At 38.7% G+C, this 18,852-nt stretch overlaps 1 protein-coding gene across 5 annotated transcripts in view; it reads left to right on the top strand.

The window, feature by feature from the left end:
* LOC104602746 (uncharacterized) overlaps nucleotides 1-18,852 on the top strand; it is a 74,760-nt gene that overhangs the window by 11,682 nt on the left and 44,226 nt on the right. For all 5 annotated transcript variants that reach the window (XM_088894811.1, XM_010266535.3, XM_088894813.1 and 2 more), the window contains 3 exons: nucleotides 464-638; nucleotides 711-869; nucleotides 18,351-18,447. In XM_088894811.1, coding sequence (XP_088750937.1) covers nucleotides 464-638; nucleotides 711-869; nucleotides 18,351-18,447 — 431 coding nt within the window. The remainder of the gene's footprint in view (nucleotides 1-463; nucleotides 639-710; nucleotides 870-18,350; nucleotides 18,448-18,852) is intronic.

Raw genomic sequence — 18,852 nt, forward strand, 5'->3', positions numbered from 1 at the left:
ACTGGAAACTAAAGAAACTTATAGAAAACATGACCTTCTATTTGAAGCCATTATAGCAATTTTGCCATGAAATTGTATTCTATTAATACCATTTTCACAACAGCACAACCTATTGAGTGCGTACTTGAGTTTTCCAATCTTGGGCCCTTTAATTGTTAATCAAAATAAGCTATTTCATAATATCAAAATGAAGTCTTTAAACAATTTCCCTGTAAGGAAATTTTTTTTTTGAGGAAAAGAACGAGTTAATGTTACTATTGGATACCTTGTCCTACATGCATAGTGGGACCTATGAAAAGACACTACAAAACAAAGTTAGTCATGGGTTTCATGGGTAATGGGTCCTACAATGTCTGTAGGTGAGGTATTTAAGAGTTGCATATACTCATTTTTTACTACCATCTCTCAAAATTTATATATTTAGTTAAAGCCTACTAATTTGTTTGCAACCATGGATCTGCAGTTTGGACTGTCCTTCTCTAAAAGCTATTTCAAAAATTGGAGGTTTGCACCAGATGCTAGGATTGCATGGGTATAGCTTTGCAGCTGTTCCTAGAGATTCTCTTCTTTGCCTTCCCAATTGTGATGGCACCAACAAAATTGGAGCTTCCTTTGAGACACCTTGTGGTCGAATGTTGGTAATGCTTTCTGGCTGCTTCTGAATATGATAAATCATCTAGATTCTTTCTCAACTAAAATTTTCTCTGCAGATAAAATCTGCGGAGTATATGAAGATGATTTCATCATTGAAGCCAAATATATGGGCTAGTTTGGCAGATGAAGTGCCTGCATGGACTTCTGAAAAGAGAAATAGGACTTCAGTGGATCGGACTGTGCAATGGCTTGATGACTGCATTGCCTTAGATCCGGTTTGTGGCATACATGTGGTCCCCCCCCTTTTTAATTTGATGTCAATTCTAGTAACTTGCAAGCTACCACATTAAATGTTTTTCCTATTTTTGTGTCAATACATGTCAGAGCTGAGGCCAATGTGATAGATTTTGAGTTATTGTATTTTTCTTTGTTCTGCATATTCATTCTCTTGTTTGAGGATGTTGCTACTGTTGGGTGTGGTACTTGATTATTCCAATATAATCTGTTTTAAATTTAGCATTCATATTTTCTTATTAATTAATTGGCTATATAAATCCTTGTGTTCCTTTGTGTTGAGAGATCTCTTTAGATTTATATTTTTCATTGTTGTTTTACTGCTGCTGTTATAACTTTATAGTTTATTCTTATTGCTGTTTTTTGCTTTTCTTATTATGGGTGGTGGTCAGGGGTATTATTGTGCGTGTGAAAAAGGGGAACATGCCTGGCATTTTGCTTTTCTTCCAAAATCTCATTCTCCTTTCTATCTCTTCTCTTTGCTTCTTCTCCCTTTTTTAATTTCAAACCAGCAACAATTTATTGTTTCTATATCTCTAAAGGGACAAGCATTTGTATCCCACTTTTTTTTTGGAAACTAAACATATTAAACCTTGGGATAACTCTCATCAATTTGTTTGGATATACTTTATTTATTTAAATTTGATAGATATACCAGGAAGGCGATTAACCAAGAAGATTGGGAGTGGAAATGGAGTAGAAGCAGGAAGGAGTTCATCATGAGTGAGTTTGTTAATGTGTGGATTTAACTGATGACTGGGTTGGGATAAATTTGGATGGGGTTTGAAAAGTTGACCTTGATTTGGACATGGGTAGAAAAATGAACCATTTTTTTGATAAATGATGTAATTGTATTAATATGTAATGAACTAATGATCTGTATGGCAAAAGGGCAGAAGACCCCACTTTACAATAGAGTATAGAGATATACACTCAAGATAGAGTCAAAAAGGATTTACACCAAGACCCCGTTCTACACCAAAAACCCTAACCAGAATTTAGACATGCTAGAAAATTTGATCATATTTAGGTAATGTGTTAGAGTTGATTAAAAAAAAAAGAGAAAAGGGGAAAAGGGGAACACAGAAGATTGATCAACCCAGATAAAAAAAGAGAAGACAAACACCCATTAAACTGGCACCACACTAAACATAGAAACTCTTTTTTGCTACTTTTAAGATATAAATCTCCTTGTTTGTAAATCTATTACCCAAGAAAAACTTGGGGAGTATAAGAGATGAGATCTATGTTATTATACAAAACATTCTCCACATCTCTTCTTCAGTTCCGGATGTAGGATGGGCTAGGGGTTCTACTAATTTGGGATCTGGTGGTGGGCTTTATATGGTGAATGAGGGGCTGTGGGTGATTAGAGATGAAGGATATGGATGGTGAAGCAAGTAGAATGCTTGCTATCAGGGTAAACGGCAAGGAGATAGATTGCCTAGAAGAAGAAATAAGAGAGAGAGAGAGAAGGGAGAAAAAGAGAAAAGTTTCTGGCAACAACCAGAGTTCACTAACCATTCTTTATTTCATCAAATCATTCTTCTTGAACTTCAATTGCAATGACTCTATTTATAGACTCAAACTTATTAACTCGAATGTCCCCTTTCAGACTCCAATTTGGACTAGTAAATTAACCCAAAACGACTCCTTATTGTTTCAATACTATGACAAATCCATAAGTAACCCATAAGGACACTCAAACAAGGACTCCAACTTCTAAACAACTCTAATAACACTTTTTTTATCCCACTAAAGCTACTCCAATTTAAAGACATCAGAAATTACTAAAAATAGTAATCCGCGAACTTACTAAAAATAGTAAGGGCTTATTTCTTAAACTACCCTTATGGTTTAGCTAATTGACTATGTATACCCCTACTGTTTGACTATTGTCTAACGCTACCCCTACTGTTTTAAAAAATTACCATTGCCGTTAAATATTGACAGAAGGGCTGAAATCTCAATTTTACTCTTCCGTTAAATCCCTTTGAAAACAGTTCTCTCCTCTGAGAAGAGAAGTGATCTCATCTAGGGCTTGTAGAGATGAAGAAAAGGAAAGAGTGCTGAGAGAATATCTCAGCAGGAGAGGATTTTTCCAGCTCGGACATGGTCTTCACGATCTCTTCTCCTTTGCCGTCGATCTCTCTGGTGGCTCCATCTGCTGTGGTTTATTCTTGCAGATCTGATAGCCATGTGACCTCCACAATTGAAGATGGGACAGAGACGAACCATCAATTGAAGATGGTGACCATAGCTGATCCAGTTTGAACGAAGGTGGGGTTGAGCTCGGTGAATGATGACTATGAATGACTGCCGATGGCTTTTGTTGATCCAGTATTTAACAGTATTTCGCTGCGGCTGAGCGTTTTATAGCAACTGACGACGATTGAATTTGCAGATCTCCACAGCTACCGATGGTTGTGAGAGCTGTTGTTATTCTTTTATCCTACACAAATAGACAGAGGGAAGAGAGGTTGGAGGAGGGTGTCTTGTTTTAGAAAGAGAGGAAGGAGAAAAGGAAGAAAGAGAATGAAGGAGGGGAGTGAGAGAGAGAGGTCGAAGGAGGAAGGGGGTGCCAGTCGAGAGGAAGGGGACGTGGGAAATATTGGGTTTTAAAAAAATTTTAGGTGTCACGTGTGTATGGGTTTTGACGAAATATTAACAGATGTTAACGATAAGGGTAGAGCTAGTCAATTGTCAGAAACAGTAGGGGTAGTGTTAGACAATAGTCAAACAGTAGGGGTATACTTAGTCAATTAGCTAAACCATAAGGGTAGTTTAAGAAATAGTAATTATGAGAATTACTATAAATTGTAATTCCAAAAGTTACCATAAATAGCAATCTCAAAATAACAGAAACTAAGTAGACTCCACGTTCAGTTTTTGCTAGTTCTCCCGTAAATTTCCTTCAAGACAAGAATGAGGACAAAAGTCTTTCTCGTACCATTTTTTCGTTCTCTTCAGATCTGTTAGCTTCTTTTTGAGCCTCCAAAAAGGCTCAAACTGATCTAAACAAGTGCATTCTGCTGCATCAGTTCCATTTGTTCAGTTAATCATTTTTTTTTTTTTGATCAGTAAGCATGAATTTTATTTAAATTTCAGATTGGGAATAGTTTATACAACTTGGTGATGGGATTGATGATCCCATTTAATCACTCTTTTTTCTGTCCCTCATTACAAAGCAGCCCAAAATAGTTGTCGTCTCAATGCCCCTTGTTTTGCTTGATAATCAGCTAGCCCATTTGCACTCCTTCGGACCCACTTAAATTCAGCCCCAACCTCCTTGCATGTTTAAATGTCCACGGGTATGGCTACTGTTTGCAGCCCAGGAAATGATCACTTTTGAGTCCCCTTCCACTTCAATATGCCTGTATCCCATCTGTTTAGCCAGCTTCAGACCTTGTAGTAATGCCAAAAGTTCAGCCTTCAGTGAATTCCCCATGCCAATAGGTCCTGAGAATTAGCTAGTATCCTCCTTTCAGAATTTCTTATTACTCCTCCTATACCTGAAATTCCCGGATTTCCAAGGGAGCTCCCATTGAAGTTCAGTTTCACTTTATTGCCTTACTTTATCTCTCACTCTCGAGGATTGTGCTACTTTAGACTAGGTTTTTAGAATGTTTGTCACTAAGAAGACTTGAAAGCTGTCCAAGGATTTTACCCAATGAGCTACTTTCACCTTGATGCTGTCAATCACTTCTACTGTTCTGTTTTTTTTTTTTTTTTCCAAGAAGATCCTACTATTCCTTTCTTCCCAAGGTTTAAAATGTCGATGTCGATGGAAATGTCGCTTACCAAAATATAGGACATATGTCGGAAATGTCGAGGGGAAATATTGTAAAAATTAGAGACATTGTGGAAATACGCAATGATATTTTGTAAAATGATAAAAGAAGCATTAATACATATTTCTAGACTATTATCTTATTCCCAACCATTATATAAAGCTAAGAAACTAAGATCAATAACAAATTAGTAAATGACGATTTACTGATTTATTATGTATTTTGATGTTTTTACAAGGTTATCTGATATTTTCTTTTCTTGTTTTAATTCTGATTTATTATAAATTCTAATATATTTATTTAACACAAGTAAATAGAAATACATTTATTCTGATTTTTTAAATATTAAAGTTATAATACATTATGTTTTATTATAAATTTAATAAACTGATTCTCCTTTTTGTAGTATTAAGATTATGATAAATTCTGATTTCTTATAAAACATTGAATTTATTATGATTTTTAATACTAGACTTATAATAAATTATGATTTAGTATAAAATTTAATAAAATTATTCTGATTTTTTATATTAAATGTAGAATATGATTTACTATAAAATTTAATAAACATTTTCTGATTTTAATAAATATTTTAAAAAATACTAACTAGTTAATATTTTATTACTTGAAAAATATTTTATGTTTTATATTATAAAGTAATTAATTTATTCTTTTGTTTTTATATTTTGTTAATTCTTTTTTATAACTATTTAATTTTAAATATTAAATAGAAATTATTAATGGAATAATTTATATTAATATATTGTATTATATTATTAATGTATATTAGTCGACATCCTGTCGACATAATAGGAAAAACTGTATTTTTTTGGTTATTTGGACCGATTTGGTTGACATTTCCGAAATATAGGAAGTATCGACCAAAATAATGCAATTTTTATATTACCATCCATTTTCATGTCGGTGAGCCTCGACATCGACATATGTCGGGTGACATTAGCAACATTTTGTGACATTTGAAACCATGTTTCTTCCCATACCACCCAACATAGTGCTGCCTTTGTTTCTTTCCACATTACCATCCCTCTTTTATTCCGTTGCCTTAAGAAGTCACGGTTGAAAAGTATTGCCACATCTTGAGGGGGAACCCACCTGTAGCCAAAGAGAGTACAAAAGAAATCCCAAATTTGAAGCACAAAAGAACAAGATATCATTAAATGAGATAGTCTCACCACTTTCCTTACACAAAGAACACACATGAGGAGAAAGGCAAGTGTATGGCCTTCTTCTCAATAGCATATCATAAGTGCTTACCTTTCCAAGAAAAAATTCCCAACAAAAGGCTTGAATTTTTGGGGGGATAGGCTTGTACCTGATTTCTTAACGGGGAAATCCCCAGATAGAGGGTTGGGGGATGCAAGTACTTTGAAGAAGAGCCAGAGAAGAGGCCATCTGAAGAGCCTATCCAAATTCTAGAATCTTTCAGCAACGGGTCCAAGTGGATTTTCCCTAAAGGGTCCAACAAACAGATTAAAGACTCACACATGTTTTCCCTTAGTCCCCTTCTAAAGCCCAAGTTCCAGTTCACACCATTTGGACATGGTGTTCCCAAATTGGAAACAACTTCGTCCTTGAGGTTTGAGAGCACAAATAGATCAGGAAATTAGTCTTTAAGCGGGGTTTCCCCTACCCAAAGATCTTCCCAAAAACGAACTTTAGTACCTTGACCCACATCGAATCGGGTGGAATTGAGGAAAATAGGGTAGATTTCATGAATTGCTTTCCACGTAGAAGCTATAGTACTATGAGGGGTGACTTTTGTTGCATCCCAACCATTTCCATCCACCCCATGAATGCTCTCAATCACTTTGTACCACAGTCTATCATTCTTGAAGGGAAATCTCCAAAGCACCTAGTAGGGCTGTGTTCCTTACCAAGAGGTTCCCAATTCCTAAACCCCCTTGTTCCTTTGGTTTGCTAACCAGCTCCCACTTGATCAAATGGTCCTTTCTCTCCTCTCCTAGATCCCAAAGGAAATCTCTCATGTATTTCTCCAAAGCACCTAGTAGGGCTGTGTTCCTTACCAAGAGGTTCCCAATTCCTAAACCCCCTTGTTCCTTAGGTTTGCTAACCAGCTCCCACTTGATCAAATGGTCCTTTCTCTCCTCTCCTAGATCCCAAAGGAAATCTCTCATGTATTTCTCTAGCCACCTTGCTACCCTAGCAAGGATTCTAAAGGTTGATAGGAAATAGGTGGGGAGGGTTGCCAGTGTGGCTCTAATCAAGGTTATTCTTCCACCCAAAGAGATATAATTCCTCTTCCACAAGGCTAGTTTCCTATCAAACCTTTCTTTGAGTGGTTTCCAAAACCCAACAGACCTAGGGTTTCCTCCTAAAGGTAACTTATTGGCCAGCTTCTAGTCTCACACACCAAGATCTTAGCAAATCTTAGTAGTTCTCCTTCCTCCAAATTGACCCCTACAATACCACTTTTAATCCAATTTATCCTCAGCCCTGTCACTTCCACAAAACTATTCAGTTAATCATATTGCATGAAAGAACTGCACCATAAAGTCCCAATTCTTTTTTCTTTTTAATTTTAACCAGGGTTTATATTTAACTTGAAATTAGATATTAACATGACTCAAAACTACTAAACAACTGAACTAAAAACAATATTATGGGGAGCGAAGGTTTCAAGCCGGTTATGAGATGGAGAAGAAATGGTGTTTGAAGCTAAGAAATTTGTTTTCGAGGATTGCTGAAACAACAGTCAAGCTTGTCTGAAGATTAGAGAAGAGAAAAAAACCGTTGTTTTTTTTTTTGTTCAGGGATGCTGTGGTGTGGGTTAAAGGTTTCGTGGATGGAGCAATTTACACGAAGAAAGAGAATGGTTGGAAGGGAAGAGTTTTGAAGTCAAACTGAGGATTAACAAGAAGGGCTGGTACATAATCTTATCAGAGTGTTTTGGGGAAGGGAAGAGGAAGATAGTTTGTATTCCAGAAGGAAATAAACAACAGGGGTGGAGACTCTTTGCTGGAAGGCTACAAGAGTATTTAGTTCTGATTGAGGAGGTGAAGAGTGGGGTGCAAAAGGAATTACAGGAAAAAGAAATCGAGGGTGAAGTGGGGGGTGAAGCGGTGAACAATGAAGTAAAGGGAAGACAATCAGTATTGGCAGAACAACCTATGATCTGCTCAGTGAAGACAAAAAAGCTGGAGTTGGAAGTGGAGAAAGGGGTTTGGGAGAACAGATATGTACTAACTGCTGGTACGAAGGTTGCAGACTGACAGCCTATTTTAGCAGATATTGCAAAGAAGATTAGGCTTCCTTTGTTTTCATTGGTAGTGCCTTTCAGTGACAGTAGAGCGGTTCTAGATGCAGGGGGCGAGAAGATTGAGTTATCTTCTTTTCAATCACAGGCAGGGTTGGTTACCATTGAAGAGTGGCATATGTCTTGCAATGAGTAGGATGTATCTGTGGGAAGCTTTAACTTAAAGTTAGTCTCTGGAGGAAGACGATTGTGGAGAAGATAATTTCTGCAATGGGGGGGGGGGTTTAATGGTGGATTGCAACTTTAGTAATTTGCGAGTTGTGGAGGTAAAGCTGTGTGCGATGAAGCTGGAAGAGGTTCCTCAGGTGGTGGCTATCTTCTCTAATGGTTTATGGAGAAAAACTTGGATTCTGATGGAAGCTGAAGCAACTCTGTGGAGCCATTGTTCAAAGGAGGTTTGCGATGATGACATGGAATCTATAAACCCACGTGGCATGCGGAGAGAGGGTGGTAATAAAGTTAGAAGGGGAGAGCTACTTGGGGGGAAGGAACAGTCAAGTAGCGGGTTAATTTTGGGTGGCAGTCTAATTAAGGAAATTAATTCAAAAAATTTAAGTTTAACTTTTCAGGAGGTGGGGCCATCCTTTGCTGATGTAGTCAAAAGGGGGTCAGACCAGGGGCGAGTTATGGAGGGTAAGAAACCTGAACCGAACTAGAATCAGGCCAGTCAAGCCAAGGGGTTGAACCAGGCGGAATTATTATGTGACTCACTTAAAAGTCACGTGAGTGCAAGTAAGGGGGGAGAGTTTATAGACGGATTTCTGGGTCTATCTTCTTCCCCAAAGAAGAATTTTAAATGGGTTCAAACCCCAGATATGTTAGGACATGTTCGGATCGCCCAAGCCCCAGATATGTTAGGACATGTATAGAGGAGATGGATGGGGAAGATGGAGGGTGGATTGACTGTGGATTGTCTAATGAAGATGAATCTTCTTCTTTGCCTAGGTCAGATATTGAATCACTTGAAGAGGTGACGGAAGTGGTTTTGCTGGAAGAAGATTTTATTGACACTAGCCTTCTCTTTGATGTTGATGTGGGCTTGGAGGAAGTCAACTCCACTCTGAAGCTGCCGAATAAGATGACAGATAGGAATGATACCGAGTATGGCTTGGTTGAAGTCAACTCCACTCTGGATTTGAATAAGGAAGAAAATGCCCAAGTTCCGAACAAGGTGCAGTTAACTGATGGGTTGGTATGTGGTGATTGCATGCAACCAAGCTCCGATGACCAAATCTGGGGTGAGCAATAGAGCCTAAGGAGTATATCACAGGGTAAACCGATGCCAGGAAGACTCCCTATTCAAAATGTTCCTTCTAAGGAGAGTTGTGAACCCCAAGTTCCTGACTTTCAAGTTGGAGCAGGAAATCTTTGTTTTTGTGTCGAACTAGTGTTGTAATCCACTCAAGGTATGGCTGTGAATTTCTAGTTTGATACTAATCTATCCTTGTCTGTTGCTCTATTGCAGAATCCCAGGTTTCCATCTTGCAGCAAGCTCAAAAGGAGAATGGGGAGGTGAGTAGGGAGAAGAGAAGCTTAAGGGAAAGAGAGGAGGAAGAGGGGGGAAGAATTTGGAAATTAATAGAAAATGTTTTGGAAGAGTTTAAAAGTAAGGAAGTGAAGGAAGCGAGTGGAAGCCAACAGATAGAGGAGCTAGGCTTTAACAAAATTGAGGATCCAAGAAAGAGTTTGAGGGCAAGGGGAACGACAAGGAAGGCTCAATGGCCGAGTTTGCTGATCAGCTAGGTTATAAAATAAAGGACCCGAAGGATCTCAAAGTTTTCTTAAGAAAAAGGAAGGAAGTGTCTAAGGCTAGAAAGAGAAAGCTCAATGAGGCTGAAAGATTAAGGAGAGACGTTGAGGAGGATAAGAGATTTAGTGAGAGTAAATGGAGAGGAAGGGGGAATAAGTAAGGGGTAGAGACAAGGGTTTGTAAGGAAGTGAAAATGAAGATTCTGAGCTGGAATGTTGGGGGCTTGGGGGAGGAAGGAACAAAGCTATGATCAAGGAAGTAATAAGAAGAGCAAATCCGGATGTAGTTCTCATTCAAGAATCAAAACTGATGGAGTTTGATGGTAGATGGGCCAGATCTATTTGGAAGGCAAGGGGTGTTAAGTGGGCAGTGAGTCCTTCGTGGGGGAGTTCAAGGGGATTAATTACTCTGTGGATGGATGAGGTCTTGGAGGGAGTGGAAGAGCTAATTGGGAGGTTTATTGTATCTATCAAATTTAAGCAGTTAGCAGATGGTTTTGCATGGGTCCTATCAAATGTCTATGGTTCAACTGTGTATAGGGAAAGAGGTGAACTTTGGGAGGAATTGGGAGATATCAGAGGACTGTGGGAGGGCCCTTGGTGCCTAGGTGGAGATTTTAATGTCATCAGATTCCCGTAGGAGACTAATAATATGAGGAGAGAAAGGATAACTAGTATGAGGAATTTCAATAGTTTCATTAATGGCTTTGAGTTAAAAGAGGTTCCTCTCTTGCATGGTTGTTTCACTTGGTCCAATCTACAGTCAAATCCGATTTTCTCGGAGTTGGATGGATTTTTGTTCACTACAGATTGGGAGGAGCACTAGGGAGTGGTTACCTCTAGGGTGTTGCCCATAATTACTTCAGACCACTGGCCTATCACTCTAATGAGAGAGGAGGAGGGAAGTAGAGGACCATCACCTTTCAAGTTTGAGAATATGTGGCTTTCCCACCCGGGTTTTGTTGAGTTGGTCAAGTCATGGTGGAATGGTAGTAATCCAAATGCAATTTGGGAGGGCATGAAATTTTATTGGAAACTTGAGGATATGAAAGGAAAGATTAAGGAGTGGAACGCCCTCCAGTTTGGTAGAATTGAGGAAAGAAAACAAGGAGTGATCAACAAAATTGAAGAGTTGGATGCTAAAGAATTGGGAGGTACTTTCGAGGAGAGGGACAAGCTAGAAAGGTGGGAGCTCAGGAAACAATTAGAAGATATTCTGTATTAGGAAGAGGTAATATGGAGGCAAAAATCTAGGCACAAGTGGGTGAAAGAGGGGGATAGGAATGTGGAGATATATCTTTCAGCCCTATAAGGGCATTCTTGTAACTGTACATATCTTTTAATAAAAGGGGCTCTTTGGGGTGGGGGTCAGCTATTCTAGACACCGCTGAATCTGCTCTCTTTTGCTCTCAGTTCTGTTCACATGGTATTAGAGCAGGTCATCTGTATCAGCCTGAGAGTTTTGGTTTCTACACAAGATTGAAGAGTGTTTTTCAAGGCTTCCATCAGTACTGTCTGGATTCTGATCTGGATCTTCTTAAGGGCTGTTTCGATCAGCACAAAAACCCTCATTTTTTTTTTCTGAAAAAGATGTATGACAGGTTGGTTTTTCACACATTTCTCTCTTTCGGCTGATCCAATCAGCCTATAACTCTAGATCTGGTGTCATACTAGGCCCCTCTTGCCTTTGGTTCGACAGTCCTGAAACTTACCTTATTTAGACTGTTAACCCCTTTTTTTGTTTGTTGAAGCTGTTTGGACCCTTCTCTGGACTTCTCTGGATTGCTGTAGTACTGGTTCCCCTTTCCTTCTCTTGGGCAGAAATGATTGCTGTTCAGACTGGTATTTGGACTATTGCCGAACCTGTTTTTGGCTTTCTGTGTGTGCTTTATTGTTTTATGCTGTAATGGCTTCAGATAGAGTGGATATTATTCCTGTGAAACTGAATGGACAAAATTATGGGATGTGGAAGTTCCACTTTGATTTTTATGTTGAAGGGAAAGGTTTAGAAGGACACTTGAATGGGACTGTCATTAGACCAACTGAGACTGAGGCCAAAGCCTTGCAACAATGGAAACTAGATAACGACAGGATTGTTTCCTGGATTCTCAGCTCAATTGATTCTCATATTGCTGTACGCATGAGGAGAATGAGAACAACCCATGAAATGTATTCATATTTGAAGAAAGTTTATCAACAGTCCAATATGTCTAGACAGTATCAAATAGAAGAGATATTTGCTTATTGTCAAGGAGATAGAAGGATACCGGAATACTATGTATGCTTTCTTGATTTGTGGGCTGAATATGAACTTATCCATATTGATCATTCAGACTTGGCAGAATGTGTGAGATATCTCCAGAAACATTTTGAGAATAGGAAAGTAAATTAGTTTTTGATGAGGCTTAGACCTGAATATGAGATATTCAGGTCCAATATTCGGAGCAGAGGAACACTTCTAGATTTGGATTCTGTTTTGGGGGAGTTACTAAGGGAAGAGACTAGTCTTCTCACTACTGCTGGATTTGATGGAAAGATGACTGAAATTGGGGCTGAAACAACCTTTGTTGCTCATGGAGGTAAGAAGTCAACCTCCAAGGACTTATCCAAAACCTAGTGTTTTGAGTGTAAGAGTTTTGGGCATATTGCTTCTCACTGTAAGAAGAAGAATGTGTGAACCTATTTCAAGCAACATGGTCACATCATTCCCGATTGTCTAGTCCGACCAACTAAGGGTTCTCAGAAAAAGACTCAACCTCAGGCTTATTAGGTAACAGATGGATAGGCAACTGGCATTATGTCCACTAAGGGTGATTCTTCGGTGAAAAGTGATTTTATTGGATCTATGGATGAGGGGAAGATTTGACAATTGGTATCCTCTGCTTTTTCTGCTATTGACTTGTCTGGTAAGTTCTTTGGATATTGTTCTTCTCTTTCACATGCTTGGATTATAGATTCTGTGCCACCAATCATATTATAGGAGCCTATCTCAATCAACCAAATCAGTCTATTGAAACTCACCATAAACACATTGTTACTACCAATGGTGAAAAGTTAGACATTATTGGTAGTAATGACTTATCCCTTAAACTGTCATCCACTATGTCCTTCCCTCTTTCAAAAATCCTCTTAGTGCCCAACCTTACTACTAAACTGATTTCTGTTGGTTAATTTGTTGATGAAGGAAATGTTCTCACCTTTTCTCATGATGGTTGCTTGATACAGGATCAGTACACTAGGAAGGTGAAAGGGAAGGGGCGTAGGTTGGGTCGTTTGTTTGCACTGGAGTTCGAGAAGTCTCAATTAGGAGCATCCTCGACTTATCTTTGCTCCTTTATGTCTGATTCTCTATTGAGTCATAGAAATAATGTTTGGGATTGGCACAAATGATTGGGTCATCCATATTCTCAAAAATTGAAGTTTTTGTTTGATTCTGGTTTGATTAAGAATAAATTCCTCATGTTCATACTTTTAATGTTTCTTGCATTGCTTGTTGCTTTAGTAAAAGTCATGTTTTACCTTTTTTTCACACTTTTGAGCATGCCATTACACCTCTTGAAATAATACATAGTGATGTTTAGTCTGCTTCTATTACTTCACGATTGGGATACAAATACTTTGTATTGTTTATAGATGATTGTACCAGATACACTTGGATTTATTTTTTACGACACAAATCAGAGGTCTTTGCGACATTTAAATTATTCCATACTATGGTGTGAACTCGCTTAAAGTGTAATGTGAGCATCTTCCGTTCAGATTTAGGGGGAGAATATAGATACAGAGACTTTTAGGCCTACTTGAGGAGTTATGGAATTCAATCTCAGTGCAATTGTCCAGACACTCCTCAATAGAATGGTGTAGCTGAACGTAATAATGGATATATCCTTAGTCTTGTGCGGACATTACTATAGGAATCTCATGCTCCGACTTCATTTTGGGTAGAAGCAGCCAGTACAATTGTGTATTTGATCAACTACCTTCCTTCTTTTGTTCTTGGCAACACTTCTCCCTTTCAAAAACTTTTTGGTCGTTCCTAGACTTCTCTAGTCTTCATGTTTTTGGTTGTCTTTGTTTTGTACATCTTGTTCATGAACGTTCCAAATTAACTGCTCAGTCTGCTATGTGTGCCTTTGTGGGATTTAGTCCTGGCCACAAAGGATTCTTGTGTTATGGCCCTGTTATTCGTTGTATTCGGATTTCACAGAATGTTGTGTTTCTTGAATATATTTCCTTCTTTGTTGGAATTGCTAGATTGTCTGCTCCTTTTATCTCTGTTTTGCAGGACTTTGATTCAAATAACACTCTTACTTTCTGTACTGAGAAAGATCTTCTTGTCTTCACTCGCAAGCGGCCATGTGTTCCAAATCCTGTGCCTACAACCCCCCTTCCACCCGGTCCAAAGCATCCTCCTCCAGCACCCCCTGTAAGTGACATTTCACCCCAAGATCCTTCTGTTCCAGATGGTAGTTCTCCTATTCCACTTTGTTGTTCTACTTGTATTTCTCAGCCTCCTGACCACTATGGTTTTCCTTCAAGCCATAGCTCATTTTCTGTTGTACTTTATTCCACAGATATTCCTCGTTCTTATCAACAAGCCATTAGGAGTTCTCATTGGAAAGAAGCCATGGATGCCGAGATTCAATCCTTCCATGAGAATGATACTTGGGATCTTGTGCCTGCTCCTCCAGATGTTTTCATTGTTGGGAGTTGTTTGGTCTACACGATCAAACTAAAATTGGATGGTTCCCTTGATCGATATAAGGTTTGGTTAGTTGCCCAAGGATACAATCAAGAATATGGGTTTGAACACCATCTATCCAGTTCTTACTTTCCAAATCTCCTTTGCTCCACCTCCTATCCAGTTCAGCTAGTTTGGTCTCGTATAGAATCACAATATCAGGTCTTTCTCTCCGAAGTAACTCCTTAATCAGTCTCCTTTTTCTAGTACTGCCCAAACCCCTCACATTCCAATTGATTATCTTCACTAACCTTCTTGATTTAAGCCCTCCAAGACACTATCTTCCCCTTATTTAGAAGCCTTTTTCCTTTCCGCTCTTCCATTGAATTCAATATCCCCTTCAATGTCCAAAATTAGTCTCTCTACTTCAGATTTCTTCTTCTTTTTCCTACCCTTGTTGCCCATGGACTTCCTAGGTGGCCCTTTATTTCCTGTTTCCTGCCCCAGTCCGTTGGGGCTTGCATCTGATTCAAATTTTTTTGGGGCCTCCTCTATCATTTCCTCTTTCTGTTTATATTCCTCCAACAGTGTACAAATCTGCTCCAAAATCCGTTCCAGTTCCTCCTGTTTCCTTTCTACTAAACAATCCCCTTTCTCAGTTCAACTTCCAGCACTCTCATTCATCACTTCCCTGCTGCCACTTGGTTGTTTTGGTTGAGATTCCAGGATATCCGTTACAGACATAGAACCCATATTAGTATCTAAAAGCAAATGGACAAGGTAACAAAGGTGATTGCAATGGGACCAAATGTTGGGTATCAACTGTTGAAGTCAAGACCAGACCCATTCCTTGTTCCTGACTCAGTTGTGGAAGTAAACTAGGTTCAACCATGACTTTTTCACCCTTTGCAGTCAAAGGTACCTCACTAGTCTTTCCCTTTATGTGAATCCTTAGGTGAGGCGTAAGATTTTATTTCTATCTCTCTAGCCTGATATCCTGAATAGGCTGTGCAAATGGAGTAGACTCGTTTATTGGCGGAGATGTAATCTGCCAGACCTCTACAAGTGTTTCCAACACCATTTGTTTTTTTGTATAGAATTCCTAGAAGGGAAGATATCTGTTCGCCGCCATTGAGACTCAAATTCCTCGGCTGTTTGCCATTGCCAAAATCTTGCAGATCCATTTCCTCCTCTAGAAATAAAAGTTTAGTGTTTACGCTTCCCTCCTCCATGATATCTTTTGGTTTTTGGAGGTCAATACTTCCTAGACTGAAGGTTTTTCCAGATTTTGAATCCGAATCAGAAAACTCTTCGTCATCTGTCGACATTTCCAAATCTAAGTCGTGTAGCTCACTGCGCTTCACACAACTCGGATTACGGCGATCCTGTGAAGATCAAGCCAACTTCTTCGATGGGATCCACTGTAAGGAGCTGAAGACTTTTGCAGAGTTGTTCGATTGAAAGGAAGAGCTCGAGGAAGATGATGGTAGACCTTGTTTACTGTCTACCTGAGATGCTCCCCTGTCATGTTCTCCTTTATGTCCTCACATGCCAACTTAAGCCCTGGGTCAATTAATTTTGGCCTACTTAACTTAGATTTGGGTCTACTGGGCCCAGGAGTAGAATTTGAATTTGAACTGGGGCCTTCTGGGTCAGCCACCATAAGGTTTCTTGATTCTAACAAGATTCCAGCCTGACCTGATGGTTTACCTCCCCCAATTTGTGGTTCAGTTTGTACTACCAGCGGGCCCTTCCCCTCACTTAAGCCGTTCAAATTATCTTGCTTGGCACCAGAAGCTACTACCTGAGCAAATGTCCTGTTGGTTATCATACCCTTACCTTGTATCTCACGTTTTCTACAAATCTCCTAACCCAAATCTTTTGGGTTGCTTAAAGGTTGTGTTTCCATTTTGGTGAAATTTCCCAGTTTCTTCTGTTTAACCAGCTCCAATCTGCCACGTAGCTCCATTTCCTCGACCTTTTCATCTTCCTCCTGTCTGGCCTCCCTCCAAAGGGTAGCTTCAATGGAAGACACTAACCAGATTGGTAAAAGAAATCCATCCATAGCAACGGTCACCTTCCTCGATATATCTTATGGTTTTACTCCACCCAGTAGAAGGGCTGCACTTCGCAAGTCTCCCTAAAATACACCATCAAGGCGAGCACCACACAACAAAGCAATTGAGTTCTCGATTCCAGAGATGGAATGGCAAACCAATCACTTGAAAGTAACATTATCTTCCACTGAGAAGATCTTTGAATTGGAAGATGAAGACCATTTAAAGATTGAGAAGGTCCCCAGAGCATCTTAAATACATAAAGCTTTAACATTTACCTGGTTTTCAAGAGGGTCCAGCACTGCCTTAGCAAGATCAAATGGAGTTAAAATAAAGGTGCTCCTTAGCCCCAGTTTGAACTTCAACAGTTCTGCAACTTTCCACCAATTTGTTACCAACTCTCCAGCATCAATCACTAGCATTCTTCCTCATTTTCCTGTTGTCCCATCTGCTACCAAGGAAGGATTCCTACTATTGTTTGCCATGGCCAAGAATTTCTTTTTTGGTTCCTCTTCCTTACACAGGATCTTGCTACTAACTAGTAACTACCGGGCTTTGTTCACTTTCATCAATTTCCATCAACTCTTTTTTCTCCATCTCCCTTCTATTTAGGAAATTTGTTAGTATACCAGCTATCCCTATCCATCCTTGATTATTTTCCCCTTGAGGGAAACAAACCATTTGCTTCCTTCTTTTAGAGGAATATTCAGTAAGAGATGAATGCACCTTTTGCATTCCTCTTGTTTTCCATCACATACCTCCTACTTGTCTCCAAGAAATTTTCTTTCTAATTTTATCTGTTTCCCATAGTTTTCAAGGTGCCAAGGCGAGGCTAGGCGACTGGGGGGCGCCTAGGCGATGGATTTTTTATGTTAAAAACATAGATCCTAGGGTAGTTCCCTAGGTACCTTAACCATATTTCTTTAATAATTATTCAAGATTTTCATAAGAAACGTATAAATTTCATATTAAAGTATAGAAAATCAACATATTCATGAGAACAAAAGGAAGAAGGAAAGTAAAATTCAAAAAATATAGGGGCTGAATCCTTATTTTTGTTATAGGAAAAGAAGAAAATAAAAAGTATTGGTAGAAGAAGAAGAGGAAGAAGAAGAAGAGGAAAACGTGCTGATTAGATAAAATTTTAAGTTCTTCCTTATTTGATTCAGGTTTTTAAGTCTTTGAGGGTTCAATACAGCATTTAGCAATGTTTGTGTTGATTAAACCCTAATAAATAAGAAAATAATAAAAAGAAATTAGTATATAAACACACAAAATGATTATTTTATTTTAATAATGTCTATTTTATAATTATAATCTCAGAAAAGAATGAATAAAATAGTATTTTATAGTAGGAAGTAGAAAACTGCTAGGCGATTAGGCGAGGTGAGCCTCAAAGGGCGCCTTGTCGCCTAGGCGTCGCATTGACAACTATGCTGCTTCCCTTTAGCTGCTGCATCAGAAACAAACTCTTTCAACCAGTCGATCATCTCTGAGCCTTCCACAAGAACTGTGGCCATCTTCTGTTCTCTTATTTTCAGACTAAGTCTAACTTTAATCCATATTTCTTCAAAGAGGAGATCTTTAGCCTCTACCCTCAGAGATGACCTCCATTTTGTTTTCTCCACGAAACCTCTCTCTTCAACCTCCATACCTTGGTTCCAGCTGTTTCTTGATATTTGATTAATTAGGTATAAACTCATTAGTGTTTTCCCCCAACAACAGTAGAATTTTAAAAACAAATATAAGGACAAAAACTATAAATAAGGACAGGGAATCTTGAAGTACATAGCATGATAAATCTCATACCTTGTGTACTGTCTTGCTTTCTTCTTGTGCGCACTACTTATCCTTTAGAACTTAAAATTAGTCTACTTTATGAACTTTAGGCAGATGGAGGAGCTGTTTTCGGTGCCATTGTTGGGGGTTCTAGTGTAGGAGAACGCAGCCGTTGTGCTCAAGAAGTATCAAGGCGGAATGTATCAGGTTAGTACTTGATCCCTTGTCTGTTTATTGAATTTGTATATGGAATTCATGCTATTACCATCTGATTATTGATTACTTTGAGCAGTAAATAGAAAATAACAAAAGATGGAAATTGGTTAATATCGCCCTAATATATTGATATTTTACATGGGCTTTGTAGTAAGAGACAATGACAAAATTGGTAAATACTAAAATAGTAATTATGAGAGTTATTATAACTACTAGGTCCAAAATTTTCCATAAATAGTAATTTGAATTTAGTAATAACTGAAGGGATGGGATATCCATCACATGGACGCCCAAGTCTTGCGGAATGGATAGGGCGAATTTCAAAAATTTCTCCCATCTTTGCAGGGAATCGAATTCCCTATATTTGAAAAAACATGTTTTTCAAGGATCAATCTT

This window comes from Nelumbo nucifera, chromosome 1 (genome assembly GCF_055504915.1).
Source record: "Nelumbo nucifera cultivar China Antique chromosome 1, China Antique-T2T, whole genome shotgun sequence".
Taxonomy (NCBI): Eukaryota; Viridiplantae; Streptophyta; class Magnoliopsida; order Proteales; family Nelumbonaceae; genus Nelumbo; species Nelumbo nucifera.